Below are 14,260 nucleotides of genomic sequence, written 5' to 3'. Positions count from 1 at the left end.
TGCGTTTCAATCTGTAAACATTTTCAAATTTTTGTTTAACTTTTAAGTTTGTCACTGTTTATGTATATGTCTTTTTATGTTTGTTTATCGGCTTTACTCTTTGTACCCCCCTGACTGTAATTGTATAATTCTTAAAATCAAAAAAAAAAAAATCAAAAAAAAAAAAAAGCTGAGTGTTAAGGGTTCAGTGAGGTTCTATAGACTAGAGGGATTAAATAACTTTTTCTAAAGAGACAATAAATCCAATAAAGAATAAATAAAGACAATAAAGAATGAATATATTTCTGTATAAAAGGTTATATATAATGGTAGGTACAATGGTTTTTTCACGTGAATTTTCTGTGAAAATCATTCCAAACACTATCGCAATTTCTTCCTGCATATCGTCCGTCATGCTTATTCTGAAGTCTCACGATATTTTGCGAGATTTCCTGTGTTCATAGTCGAGACTCTGGTTGAAAATCTGTTTGTGTGTGGTGTGCTGTCTTTGTCACATCATGGCACACCACACACTATAGGAGCAAAACGCTTAAATCTAGGATTTTTTGTCCTCATGTTTGTGGTCTGTCACATTTTGAAAATCTTATAAGATGTAAAAAATCTTTTGGTGTGTACCCAGCATAAGCACTTCCCCTCGGGGGAATCCCTGCCGCCATTTTGAAGTGCGTTCCACTTCTTGAAGTGGACGAGGGAAGTTTAGATGGACAGACCCTCGTTCCCTCGATTTTGACCGAGGGAACGAGTCTACTTCATATGTACACTTCAGGCACCTATATGTCCCACAATGCAGTACGATTGTGACGTCACCACAGATCTCGTTTTATCACCACCACAACAGACAACTCTATGATATATTATATATATATATATATATTTATTTAAAACAACCCAAACACACATATAAACATTTGGATGCTGCATTAAACAAATTCTTAAAGGGAAAAAAATGTAAATAATAAATCAACTACATAGCTGATTCCAAGTGATCAAGGGCTTAGGACGTTCCAATTCAGCCCATTGCAGTTTCCGCCAGTAGTGGGCACTCGCAATGACGTACATCCGAGTGAACGAGACGGAGGGAAGTTAGCAAGTGAAGGGCATGACAACTTTGGACTGGAACGCAGCCTATGTAACTTCGGTGTTCGGATAGTAACAAGAGCACAAAAACAACTACAAAATTCGACTGCTTTACGGCATACGTCACTTCCCCCACCACTTCGTCAAATTTGGACGTGAGAGGCCAACCAGCGTTTGTTTTCGGCTTTCGTGCGTATGTTTTTGTCATGGGGGTTGTTTACACCTGGCCACTTCATGCATTTTCTCAGATCGGATAGCTATCCGATCGTGAAAAGTCCAGGTTTAAATGCCCTCCGAAACGCATTTGAGACGGATTTGAATCCGATCCCTCAAACCACTTCAGGAGGAGATCTGAGACGCATTCCAGACGAAACTGGACAAGTGTAAATGCATATGGTTGTTGAAACCACATATGTAAATTGTACTCCTCCCAAAAATGCTAAAAAAAAACGTGTGAGAGCGTTGTATAGGCTATATGTTATATCCAGATATGACGACGCGCTGGAACACGCATCACCGCAGATGAGCAACTGCATCAAGCCAACGTGCCAACTATCGCAAATCAAAGTGAAAGTAAGTCGCAGACGCTTAACACACAATCTTCATCATTAAAAGTAAAGAAACGAAATGATCTTACCAGGGCTGTTACTGCTCTCTCTTATTGCGGTCTTTGATTTAGAAATTTTAGCTGATGATCTATAAAATGCAGCTCATATCTCGGTGACGTGCACTCCATTAAAGGTCCCATGACATGAAATTTTCACTTTCTGAGGTTTTTTAACATTAATATGAGTTCCCCTAGCCTGTATATGGTCCCCAAGTTTCAAAAAATTTCAATTGGTGTAAATCATGCTTTTGCTATCTTTCTCTGCCTTTGAGAAAATGGAGGCTCATATGCGCTGATCTTGAATCTCCTCCTTATGACGTCATAAGGAGGAAATGTTACCTCCCCTGTCTTTGCTTTGCCCGCCCAGAGAATATTTTCCGCCCATGAGAAAATGAGCTAGGAAGTAGAACGCGCGTGCGCGCGATTTTAGTTTGTCCACGAGAGATATCATGGCTTTTGAGCGAGCGAAGCATAACAATTGCTCAATAATTGGATGTACAAATGAACACCGAAGGGTCAATACAGAGCTGGGCTTGCTGAACGTCTGAAACTAAAGTCTGGATCACTCTCTTTGGCTCAGCTACACACCTCGGACAAGTAAGTCAACTAATGATATATAAGTGTGTTGCTTTACTGTTTATGGTTACCTAGATTTTACTCGTAGAATGTGGCTGAAACATTAGCTATGCAGTTTATGTGTGTGAATACACCCACTGTAACGCGAGTGTTGTACACGTCTTTGTTATTTGGATAACCGTTTTCCTGTTGGTTATATGGTGCGCGCGATATCCGCATTTCAAGATCGCAGAGCTTGATGTAATTGTAATAAGATAAATACAGACGTTACAGATCTCTCATGAAAAGGCAACAGTAGGTTAGCGTTAGCTACATGATGATAACTGTAAACCATCCGAAGAAAGTACCGTATCCAGACATAATATTTTAAACTAACCATTCGGAAACGTCCTGCTGGAGCCGCTGAGTTGCAACTTCTTCATCCGTTGCTTCTCCATCTGGATCAGATTCTGGGTCAAACTGAAATGCTTGAAAGACTGCGTGTCTTCGTGCCATTGCTATATCAAACGTAAACATGCACGCCACGTTACCGTTGCGCAACATGGTCAAGGCCACACCCACCCTCCACCTTGCGCCGCCTTTCTCCTCCTCATTAGTATTTAAAGCTACAGACACCGAAACGGCCTGTCTGAAGGAAGCTCATTCTGGGACTGGCTTGTAGTGGCTATAATTCTGCACTGAGGCTGAATTTTTGGAAAGAGATTTCAGATACAGTACTAGGGACCACTAATGACTATATTAAAGCCTACAAAAAGTAGCATGTCATGGGACCTTTAAATCTGCATATAGCGCGAGAATTGAAGATCGAGTTTAAATCCGTTTCGCAAAAATACATTTATGTGACCAGGTGTAAATGGAATCGTTTTGATAAATCAGATAGCTATGCCTCACGAATTAGTTTGCCAGCTGAACTCAGGTGTTGTGAGGTGTATTTATCACGTAGTCCTGAGGGATATATCAGACGACACTGTTGACGTTGATTCCTGCGATTTTCATGAGAACAGCTTTCAATATCTCACATAATTTTCATAAATAAGCCTAACGTAGAGGTTGTAAATAGTGTAAACGAGCACAATTTGCAAACTACTATGATAAATTGCAATAATCATGTCTAATGACATCATAACGGCCAATGTTATGAAATAATGCGACGTACATTTAACTTAATTGATGTTATCTGGCATTTTGTAATGTTTACATTCCCAATAAAAACAACACAAATTAAATTATACAGTAGGCCTAGACTATAGACTATTTACTTGTGATTTAGCTGCAATCATGTAAAAATGTTATAATATAATTTACGACAGTGCAAGTATTCCACAGCGACTCTAGGGGTCGCTGTTTGACAAAAACATAATTTCTACTTAGTGTGGCTTTAATCATCCATCACAATGAGTAAAACCAAAGAATATAGTTCTGATGTGCAGCAAAAGATTGTTGAGCATCACAAAATAGAGAGTGGCTGTAAGAAAATAGCTAAAGAATTGAAAATCCCCATTTTGACCATCAGGGCAATAATTAAGAATTTATAATCAACTAAAGGTGTTACGAATCCTCCTGGAAGAGGACGTGTGTCTATATTGTCTTAACCCTTAATCACTGTTAAAAAAGGACAACACTTAAGGTGTTTGGGGTCATTTTGACCCCAAACTTTTAAAGAGCAATTGCATAAGGAAATATAATTTTTTATATGGAAAACTATATATCTTTTTTTTTATTTACTTCTAAACTATCCATTTATGCTGTGTTTTTGTGGAAATGTTGAAGTTTTTTACCTATTTACTGCACAAATACATAACTAGGCCATAAATTGGCTCATGAAAAATGATTTTTAAAAGAAAAAATCACTTAAATGATGATCATAATTAAATATAAATAGTTTCTGGACATTGCTCAATGTGTTAGGGATAGAACACTGCCATCTAAAGGTTAGTTGAAAAACTTTATTTCTTATAGGAAAGGAATTAAAGTGCAATGGCCAAAGATATCCCATAGAGGGCCATAGAGAATCATTCATTCAACAAGCTTGTTCCATGTTGCATATGTGACATGTGTGTGTTTGTGTGTGTTTGTGTGTGTGTGTGTATGAGATAGAAAGTTCGTTCCACTTTGGGTTTATGCTCTGGGACCAGACCTTGATTTAAATGTAAATTTTTTTTTGATTTATGCCAGTTTTGTTTATTTTATTTGCCAATTTCTAAAAAAATACTCTCTGTTGCAGTGACATATATGTGTGTGTTTGTGTGTGTTTGTGTGTGTTTGTGTGTGTGTGTGTATGAGATAGAAAGTTCGTTCCACTTTGGGTTTATGCTCTAGGACCAGACCTTGATTTAAATGTAAATTTTTTTAGATTTATGCCAGTTTTGTTTATTTTATTTGCCAATTTCTATAAAAATACTCTCTGTTGCAGTGACATACATGTGTGTGTTTGTGTGTGTTTGTGTGTGTGTGTGTATGAGATAGAAAGTTCGTTCCACTTTGGGTTTATGCTCTAGGACCAGACCTTGATTTAAATGTAATTTTTTTTTACATTTATGCCAGTTTTGTTTATTTTATTTGCCAATTTCTATAAAAATACTCTCTGTTGCAGTGACATACATGTGTGTGTTTGTGTGTGTTTGTGTGTGTGTGTGTATGAGATAGAAAGTTCGTTCCACTTTGGGTTTATGCTCTAGGACCAGACCTTGATTTAGATGTAAATTTTTTTAGATTTATGCCAGTTTTGTTTATTTTATTTGCCAATTTCTATAAAAATACTCTCTGTTGCAGTGACATACATGTGTGTGTTTGTGTGTGTTTGTGTGTGTTTGTGTGTGTGTGTGTATGAGATAGAAAGTTCGTTCCACTTTGGGTTTATGCTCTAGGACCAGACCTTGATTTAAATGTAATTTCTTTTAGATTTATGCCAGTTTTGTTTATTTTATTTGCCAATTTCTGTAAAAATGCTCTCTGTTGCAAACACATAACATTTGTGTGTTTGTTTATGTGTTTGTGTGTGTGTGTGTGTGTGTGTGTATGAGATAGAAAGTTCGCTCTACTTTTTATTTATGCTCTAGGACCAGACCTTGGTTTCTATGTAGAAATTTTCAGATTTATAATGGATTTACTTTTATTTTTTTGACAAATAAAATAAAAAAAAGTCATTTTTTTCATTTTCCCATTCATTTTCAATGTGGGGTCATTTTGACCCCAAACACCTTAAAAGGTAAAAAATTTTTTACACACCTTTAGAACAACCAAATCAAGCCCAGTTTTTTTGTGCATGTTTAGATAGATTATTTAGGAAAAGTTCCAGAGTTTCATGCCCCTGAGATGAAGTTAACACTTTTAAAAAATGAAGGAAAAATCCATTGGGGTCTGTGTGACCCCAAACACTGATTAAAGGTTAATGGACGGTGAGGATGAAAGTTTGAGTGGCCAAAGAATTGCAGAGATTACTTGAGTCTTGGGGTCAGAAAGCCTATTAAAAAAAAAAAAAAAAAAAAACATCAAACAACCCCTACATCCCCACATGTTGTTTGGGAGGTTTTCAAGAAAAATGCTCCTTGCTCATCCAAAAACAAACTCCAGCATATTCAGTTGTCAGACACGACTGGAACTTCAAACGGCACAGGGTTCTGTGGTCAGATGAAACTAAAAAAAGAGCTTTTTGGCAGCAAACACGCTAGATGGGTTTGGTGCGCACAAGGATAAAAAGTACCCCATGTGGACAATTTAATATACCATTGGATCTTTAATGTTGTGGGCCTATTTTTCTGCTGGAGGTCTGGACTTCTTATTCAGATACATGGCATTGTGGATTCTATCAAATATCAACAGATAAAAAATCAAAACCTGACACCTTCTGCTAGAAATCTTATAATGGGCCGTGGTTGGATCTTCCATCAGGACAACGATCCAAAACAAACATCAAAATCAACACAAAAATGTGTTAGGGAGCACAAAATGAAGCTTCTGCCATGACCGTCCCAGTTCCCTGACCTGATGAGTGGAGTGAACTGAAGAGAAGAAGCACCAACATGGATCTGGGAATCTGAAGGATCTGGAGAGAATCTGTATGGAGGAATGGTCTCTGATCTCTTGTCAGGTGTTCTCCAAACTCATCAGGCATTACAGAAGAAGACTCAGAGCAGTTATCTTGGCAAAAGGAGATTGCAAAAAGGTATTTAATAAAAGGGTATGAATAATTGTGGCCAATGTGTTTTGGAGAAAAACATTTATTTTATAATGTGATTTCCCCCCCACTTTCAATTCTTTTACTTAAATGAAAGGTTAGGATTTTGCCAACTTTTTGAATGAAAGATCAAAAGGATAAACGATGCAGATTTATTTTTTACAGCCATTTTTGATCATATTTACCAGGGGTATGATTAATTCTGAGCACGACTGTATATATATACGTTAGCTGACGATATGTAACACTATGCTCAGATCAGAATATTGTACAGATTATTATCATGTATCAGGCAATAGCAAAGCTAGTGTTGGTCATCTAGGAGTATTGATACTTACCATTAACAGAAACTAATATGCTTTGATCAGGAGTATGTCACACTCGTTAATATCCGTCCACACTAACGTTACATGATATAGCAGTTTCTCATCACCAGAGGAGAGAGAGAGTGGGAGGGAGAGATAAACATTTTCCCGATACACATTTTCGTTTCATAGGTGCTTATGAGGAAAGTCAGTGCTGCAGGGAGGTGGATGCATACAGGGCCTTAGTGGAGAATGTCACCCCCAGACTTAATGTACAGTGTCTGACTCTGTTGAACTCCATTATATTGCCAGGATGATAATCTTCCGGTCTAAAGTGAACGCTACACACTACCGCGTTTTTCGAAGCAGATGCAGAAGTGAAGTACCGTCTCTTCACCTGCACAAAACGCTTCCAGGCACAGAAGATAGCACCGTCCTTTTTCTTGATAGGAAACCTGTGGACTCGACAACCTGCAACCGCCACAAACACAATAATTTACCATGACGATATTAAATTGAAATACAATAGGCTTGTTCGACTTCACACAGCGCTGCGCAGACCGATTGCATGCCGGTTAGAAGTTGTGTCTGACTTGAGACAGCACCGACGAAACATGACTTTACGTATGCCGTCAAAGTACCACGAAAGCAGCCGGCTGATTCATTCTGCGCAGCTTCTCCAGAGCGGCTGCACGAGCTCTGATGACGACACAACTGCTCCACAATTGGCCGAATCCACCACATGACAACTATCACGTGTGTTTCGTGTTTATTCGAACACCTTCAGTTCCACTACTGTTCACAAATCTGTTTTTATAACAGTAAAATCTCTTTTCACGTAGTCGCGATGTAATATTGTGTCATGTTTATCAAAATAAAACCCCACTACATTGGTATTTAAATAGTATAGGCTTTTGTTGAACTTTATTCTTGTACAAATAGACGTTGTATTTAGCAGTACATAAAGTATTAAATGGAAACATATCTGAAACATTTGTGTATTTGACAAATATTGCATTTATTTCACTTTAGCTGTGATAAAGTATGCAAACACCACGTGAACAGTCACTACGGGAAGCATAAAGTGTACGACTTCACATCTCCGTTTTCAGCTCCTCCCCGTCTTCACGCGGCAACTCTCACCGCCCGGTTACATCCAGCCGCAGCTGAAACACACCTAATGTAGGCCTGTCACGATAACAAATTTTGCTGGACGATAAATTGTCCAAGAAATTATTGCGATAAACGATAATATTGTCGTTCGAGACCATTTTCATCTAATTTAATGATAATGGCATAATAATGCAGGTACACCTTTTCAAAGATCTATAAACTTTTATTTCTTAAGAATATTAAACATTGAAAACGGATTTTTTTTTAAATATCCACAAAAAAATGAACAAAACAACCAAAAACAATAAAAGCAATGGACTCTCAGTGTCTGTTAACAAAAAAATTCACTTGAATAAATACCAAAAACAATAAATAAAATGGATGTAAACAAAATTGCACTTCAAAAAATATTAAACATTAGGCTCAGACATAAATAGTGATACATTCCATAACAGGCAAAACTGCCGGTTAGGACCTTTGTAAAAAAAATTTAAAAAGCCTCAACAGGCCATATCACACCATTTTGCACTGTCCTCCTGTTACTTTGTCGACTAAACGCCCGAGTGATTGTGTAACTTACTGTTACACGCACTTTATTGCGTGTATATGCTACGCACTGAAAATACTTGGTTAGGATTAGGGGTGAGGAGTGCGTGCGTATTAAACCTGGTTTATACTCGACGCGTTGGGTGCGCAAGGGCCCATTTCGCCTGGCGGTGTGCACGGCAGATTTTGTAACAACGCGCGCGGCGCCGCATCCGAAGATGAACGACTTCGAGCCGAATCTGTCCGAGCTCAAACTTTTCACCACACCGGCACCCAGTTTGCACGTCTAAATTAGTTGCTTACATTAAAAAAATGAGCATTCAATAGCATAAAAAGTATTTTTAATTAACATAAAGGTCCATGTTTAATAAAAATGTTCACGAAACTTAATGAAATGTTTAGTGAAATTAGAAAATATGTTAGAGATTGTTAATTTAGTTATATTGTATACACATTCTCATATCCATATATTTTGTTTTATTGTCACGAGTAATAATCTCAGGGTTTACTGGGTTTTACACGATTCTTTTTGTAGTGTGGTATTGGTGGTGGTATACTAAAATAAACATTGTCACGTGTGTAGCTTTCTTCTTCTCACCGCTGATTCCTGATGGTTTAGAGGACAATTACTCGAGTCGCCCCCTATCGTTTCACAGAATAGTACAACGGCGAGCGCGTCAAGTATAAACGCCTCGTACGTTTGCGGAGGTGCGCGCGCAGTCTGCGGTGACTCGCGCTGCGGAGCCAGGCGAAAGTATAACCAAGGCTTTACACGCCATAAAGTGCGTATCATATGCACGCAAAAACTATTTTTGGCGTATAAATGGCACGAGAAATAATATTCGTGGTATAGATAGGCATTTTCATGAGATCGGGCTCGCTGTCGCGTTTGGCTTTGAAACCAATTCCATCTTTTTCTTTTTTTTTCCTCCAACTCACTAGCGTCTTTTCTCTCTCCCGGCAGTCGCCGCAAGCAGTCCCGCCGGCGCTTTCCCATACAAAGACCATGTGACTGACAAGCGCCGCCTCCCCACACAAAGACCATGCAACTGACAAGAGGGTTCACTCCTCCTATAGGCTACGTGCACAAGCGTCGTGACGAACTTCCGCTATTGTCAGAAGTCGGCATATCAGTTTCCGGTTTACTTGCGCGTCGCCCAAAATGACTGTTTCGTGCAGCGAAATTTAAGCTTAAATTGCGGTTAGCGACTTGAAGCAGAGCAAAGTGACACACAGCAGTGCTTCTTACGTACCCATGTTAACAGGTCAGAGCTTTCACACTGCACACGGTTGCAGTCCGTCGATCCGTTCCAGTTGCGGTATGTATACAGCAGTGCAGAGATCGTTCCCACACCGAGTCTATTTCTGCTGTGCTGCACGCGCTGAATTAAAGTGACAGCGCATGTTTCGTGGTCAAAATGAACAAAGATTGACCTGAAAAGGTAGTAATTTCACCATAAATGCGTTTAATTAAATAAAATGTAGTAATCTCACCATAAATGCATTTAATTATATACTACTATTTTTCACAGTCATCTTTTTACTTTTAGAAGACCTGGGTAAAGCAAGGAAAACTACAATTTACTTCAACAAGGTGACATATGAACAACACTCGTCTCATTGGTGGAGGTGGAAAAACAAGTTCTTTGTGACATGCAAGATTTATTTTATTAAAATTTAAATGCAAAAGAAAAGACATGAGAGTCGGCTGTTTTTGTTAATTTACAGTTAAATATTTGACCACTTGCTTGAGCAACTTAATATAAGTATAAGTAATGCATGGAATAATAGCCCTACGTTGTTTAAATTGTGTTTAAACGTGCATGCGTCCATTAAAGAGTGTATATGTGTACAAAGAGAATCGCAATGCTGACAAAACTTTTTTTTTAAATAAAAGTTGCAGCATAACTTCTGGATTTTAAATAAAAATAGTAAGTAAGTGTTTGTGGTACTGCCGCGGATCAGTTATTCACTGCAAACGCATCATATGTGAAGCACTATAGCGCGTGCTGCTCCTGCACCGCACACGGGAGTATGTGTGAAACGGGCGTTAGATCCACCTACAGTTCTTAGAAACTTAGATGTGTCACGCACATTATATCTCTTTTTTTCGTACAACAGCAGCACTCATCTTGTTTGTTTATAGCGGATGCCGATGAAGACAGTCGTAAACCGGAAACTGATATGCCGACTTCTGACAATAGCAGAAGTTCGTCACGGCGCTTGTGCACGTAGCCTATTCATGGGTTTCATCAGGTCCCTTTCCACAGGTGTATTAATCAAGCACAATGCAGTCTGCGTTCATAATCTAGGTGCTTGATTTTATACACCTGTGGAAAGGGACCTGATGAAACCCATGAATACGCTAAAGGAACCGAGAGTGGTCATCCAGTATCTTTGGTAGAGAGAGAGAGAGAGAGAGAGACGAGGAAAACAAACAAGCATGCAAATGGAATTATCGCGGCTGGAAAAATTATCGAGCTCATTTTTTTTATCGTGCGATTAATTGATTTATTGACTATCGCGACAGGCCTATGTGTAACGGAAAATACACTGAATCACGATCGTTCCTACTGAACACCAACCTACTCTGCACTGAGCAAACGCAGAGCACGGCAAACTACGTAATATGCCAGATTAAAAAAACAAAAAAAAACACATTTTAACGGTCAAGGACACTGTCACTTTTTCTACTAAATTTGTGCCCTCATGTCTTGTAAAACATTTTAATCCTGCATTAACTTTTCATATGGTATTTTCATACAAGGTTATATATTAATTTTGCACACAAAAAAAATCTGCGATATGCCCTTTAACTATTTTTAAAGAATTTAAGACATTTTAAGAAGGACCGCAGAAACCTTGTTAAATTTATAAAATTATTTTATTATTTGAGAAGAAAAAGACTTTTACTATACTTCTATACATTTCTATTATCAGATCGTTTGTTTCTCCTCTAAATAGTTGCAATGAAATGGAAGTAACAACAAATCGTTTCTTCCTTTTCCTCACCTGTTCTCCAGCTCAGAAATGTCTGTTTGCAGTCTCAGATAGAATTTCTCCGCCTGGGAAAAGAGCTGTCGCAGCAGAAGCACGTTAGTGTGAGCTGTGTTTATGAGTTCCATCTCCACTTCTCCACGCACCAGCACCTGCAGCCCGTCAAGCATGTCAGACACCTCATCCACTGTATAAGTCTCCTCTATGAGCCTTTAATATGGAAGTAGAGAGGGGGGAGTCAGAGAAGAACATTTAAAGATGGAAAGAGAGTAATTGTGAATACACAAACGACATAGGCTTGCATTCTCTCACCTACTGTCCTTCAAGTCTTGGAAGCAGGAGTCGATTGTCTTCAGTCTCAAGGCCCGTTTAGAGCGGGCAAAGCGCATGTAGTTTATCACCTCATTCTGATGGAGCTCATTAAACCCAAAATCAGCCTATAGGGAAAGCCACAGGATATTGTATTTAATGGCTAACAGCTTTACAGACAAAGTTTGTGGCAGAAATCTTACTACAGAGAAACAGCGCCCTCTTCTGGCTGAATGACACTTTAACACCAACTCACTGTACTAAGAGCTATAAGAATATTATATCATTGTAAAATTCAAACAACCTTGAAGCTGACTTACAAAGATTTTAAAATGTACACATAATTAAATGAATACACTTATGTCAAACAAGCAAATTAGGAGTTGATGTGATAGTTGCATTTTCCAATTCAGTCATTTTAAATGTATTGTTATCTATAGGTGTCTTTTATTAAAACAGCATTTAAATAAAACACTTTTACTGGTTAATTATATCAATAATGACATTATAGGGGAGTGATTACTGTTTGCACTGGCCTATATATAACCCCTTCGCACAAATTACGCTGATTTCTGAACAGCTTATGATTTGATATTGCTTATAATAAAGAAAATATATCAGTATTATGTTACACTAAACTCACATTGCATTTACTGGTTTCAATGGCCTGAAAACATTACCTACTGGTGTCATCTTCTAGATCGGGCTAGTAGTATTCACTCTTTTCCCACTCTTAAACTGCTTATTTTTAGATCGCATCCATTTAATATTCAGATATAACGCGTATGCTAATAAACTGGTAAAATGTAGCCACACATAGGCTATGATTTATTATTTAGTTTCCCATCAGATTAGCTAATGTTAGCTGGCTAAGCTACTTACCATTACAGCAGGGTGATGCGGAGTTTTATCGTGACAAGGAGTGAAAATAAACGACTCTAGAATGAAATATATTGCGTTAACATAAGGCTCGATAATCAGTAGACATGAAAATAAAGTGGGAATGATGTTCACGACTGAAAGATTTGCAATGAACGGTAGCTAGAAGAGTACTGTTTTGCTTTTAGGTTGCGCTTGGAAACGGAACAGCGTTGCTGTGTTACTAATCACACTGGAGAGAGATTTGCAGACGGCAGAGGGCGCGCTGCACACGGAAATCTGCAAAACTTTTTACAAAACAAAGATTTTTGCTTAGTTTGTAGGTAATTGTTTTAGTAGCAAAGTCCACAATTGGGGTAAGTGGGTAATTCTAGCATTATCCATTGAAAATATTTTTGTTAGGTACTGTATGCCTATACAGTAACCTGTTATTATTATTATTTTTATTTTATTTATTTTTTTCATGTTTCAAAGGTTGTAGTACATTCCTAGTGACCAGACTGACTTATGACTTTATTTCTTATGACTGGTGAGAAATGCAAAATCTCACCTATAGTAAGTCAATCTGGTCATTAATGTAGGCTACTACAACCTTTGAAACATGAAAAAAAAAAAAAAAGCTCATATACTAGGTATTAAATGCAAATATCTTTTTGTGGGGAAGACTGACTTGCTGTATGAGCTTCTGTCGATATCTCGCTTGTACAGTAAACTATTATTTTTTGGGGGAAAATTGCTGTAACTCATCTAAAGGTTTTTTTAATTTTTTTTTTATGTTCCTAGTGACTCACTTACTACAGGTGAAATTGTGCCAATACCTCCCTTCATGTATCTACAGTACAATTATTTTTTTTTTATTTTTTTTTTCATAAAAAATTACTCTAATTAACAGTCGTCACTAGGAACGTATTACAACCTTTGAAACATGAAAAAACCCTTTTGGCGAATTACAGTATTTTTTTTTCTAAAATAGAATTGTGTACTGTACATACATTAAGATAGGTATTGGCACAATTTAACCTGTAGTAAGTCAGTCTAGTCACTAGGAACATACTCGAACCTTTGAAACATGGAAAAAAAAAAAACTTTTGGTGAGTTGCAGTAGGCTTATTTCTAAATATAATAAAAATAATAGTTTACTGTACAAGCAAGATATTGGCAGAAGCTCATATATAGTAAGTCAGTTCCCACAAGTCATTTACTATAATTGTAAATATCGTTCATTTGAATGAATGATTGGACGTTTATGGACTGTGAGTGGAATTTGCAGACGGTCCCTTTAGCAGCCTAGGCGAATATGCAGGAATATCAAACCTAAAACTAACTTTACTGCCCTAACCTAAAGCGTGTATATATGCATCTACTCTGATGAAGAGATTATAATCAGCAGATAGCATAGCCTACTACTATTTTCAACAGTGTCAGCCACCGGCAGTGTAGCATAGAGACCGCCTTCTGATGTTTGATTGACACCCTCTCATTAGCATGTAAACTTTCAGTTTAGCATTTCCTTTAAAAAAAATGTATTTCCTTAACATTCGTTTTATTTATTTAATTATTTATCTCCTTGCACAATTAATTAATTATTGATATATTTATTTATGCAGGAATATGTGGATTTATGAATTTATTTGCACATTTATGTATTTATATATTTTTCTATGTAGAATTTTA

The 14,260-nt window shown here is 37.6% G+C and overlaps 1 protein-coding gene across 4 annotated transcripts in view; it reads right to left on the bottom strand.

Moving 5' to 3' along the window:
• lztfl1 (leucine zipper transcription factor-like 1) overlaps positions 1-12,827 on the bottom strand; it is a 37,189-nt gene extending 24,362 nt beyond the window's left edge. For 3 of the 4 annotated variants that reach the window (XM_082184019.1, XM_082184020.1, XM_082184021.1), the window contains exons 1-3: positions 12,590-12,827; positions 11,711-11,835; positions 11,414-11,608 (exon numbers count right to left, since the gene is read on the bottom strand). In XM_082184019.1, the coding sequence (XP_082040145.1) occupies positions 11,414-11,608; positions 11,711-11,835; positions 12,590-12,592 (323 nt within the window). In that variant the 5' untranslated portion in view covers positions 12,593-12,827. The remainder of the gene's footprint in view (positions 1-11,413; positions 11,609-11,710; positions 11,836-12,589) is intronic. The other variant, XM_082184018.1, reaches the window with a different exon arrangement.
• Between the last annotated feature and the right edge of the window lie 1,433 nt (positions 12,828-14,260).

The sequence above is a fragment of the Leuciscus leuciscus genome (genome assembly GCF_965113295.1).
Source record: "Leuciscus leuciscus genome assembly, chromosome: 11".
NCBI classification, from domain to species: Eukaryota; Metazoa; Chordata; class Actinopteri; order Cypriniformes; family Leuciscidae; genus Leuciscus; species Leuciscus leuciscus.
The sequence above is the reverse complement of the archived record's forward strand: the minus strand, read 5'-3'. Positions and strand labels throughout refer to the sequence as shown.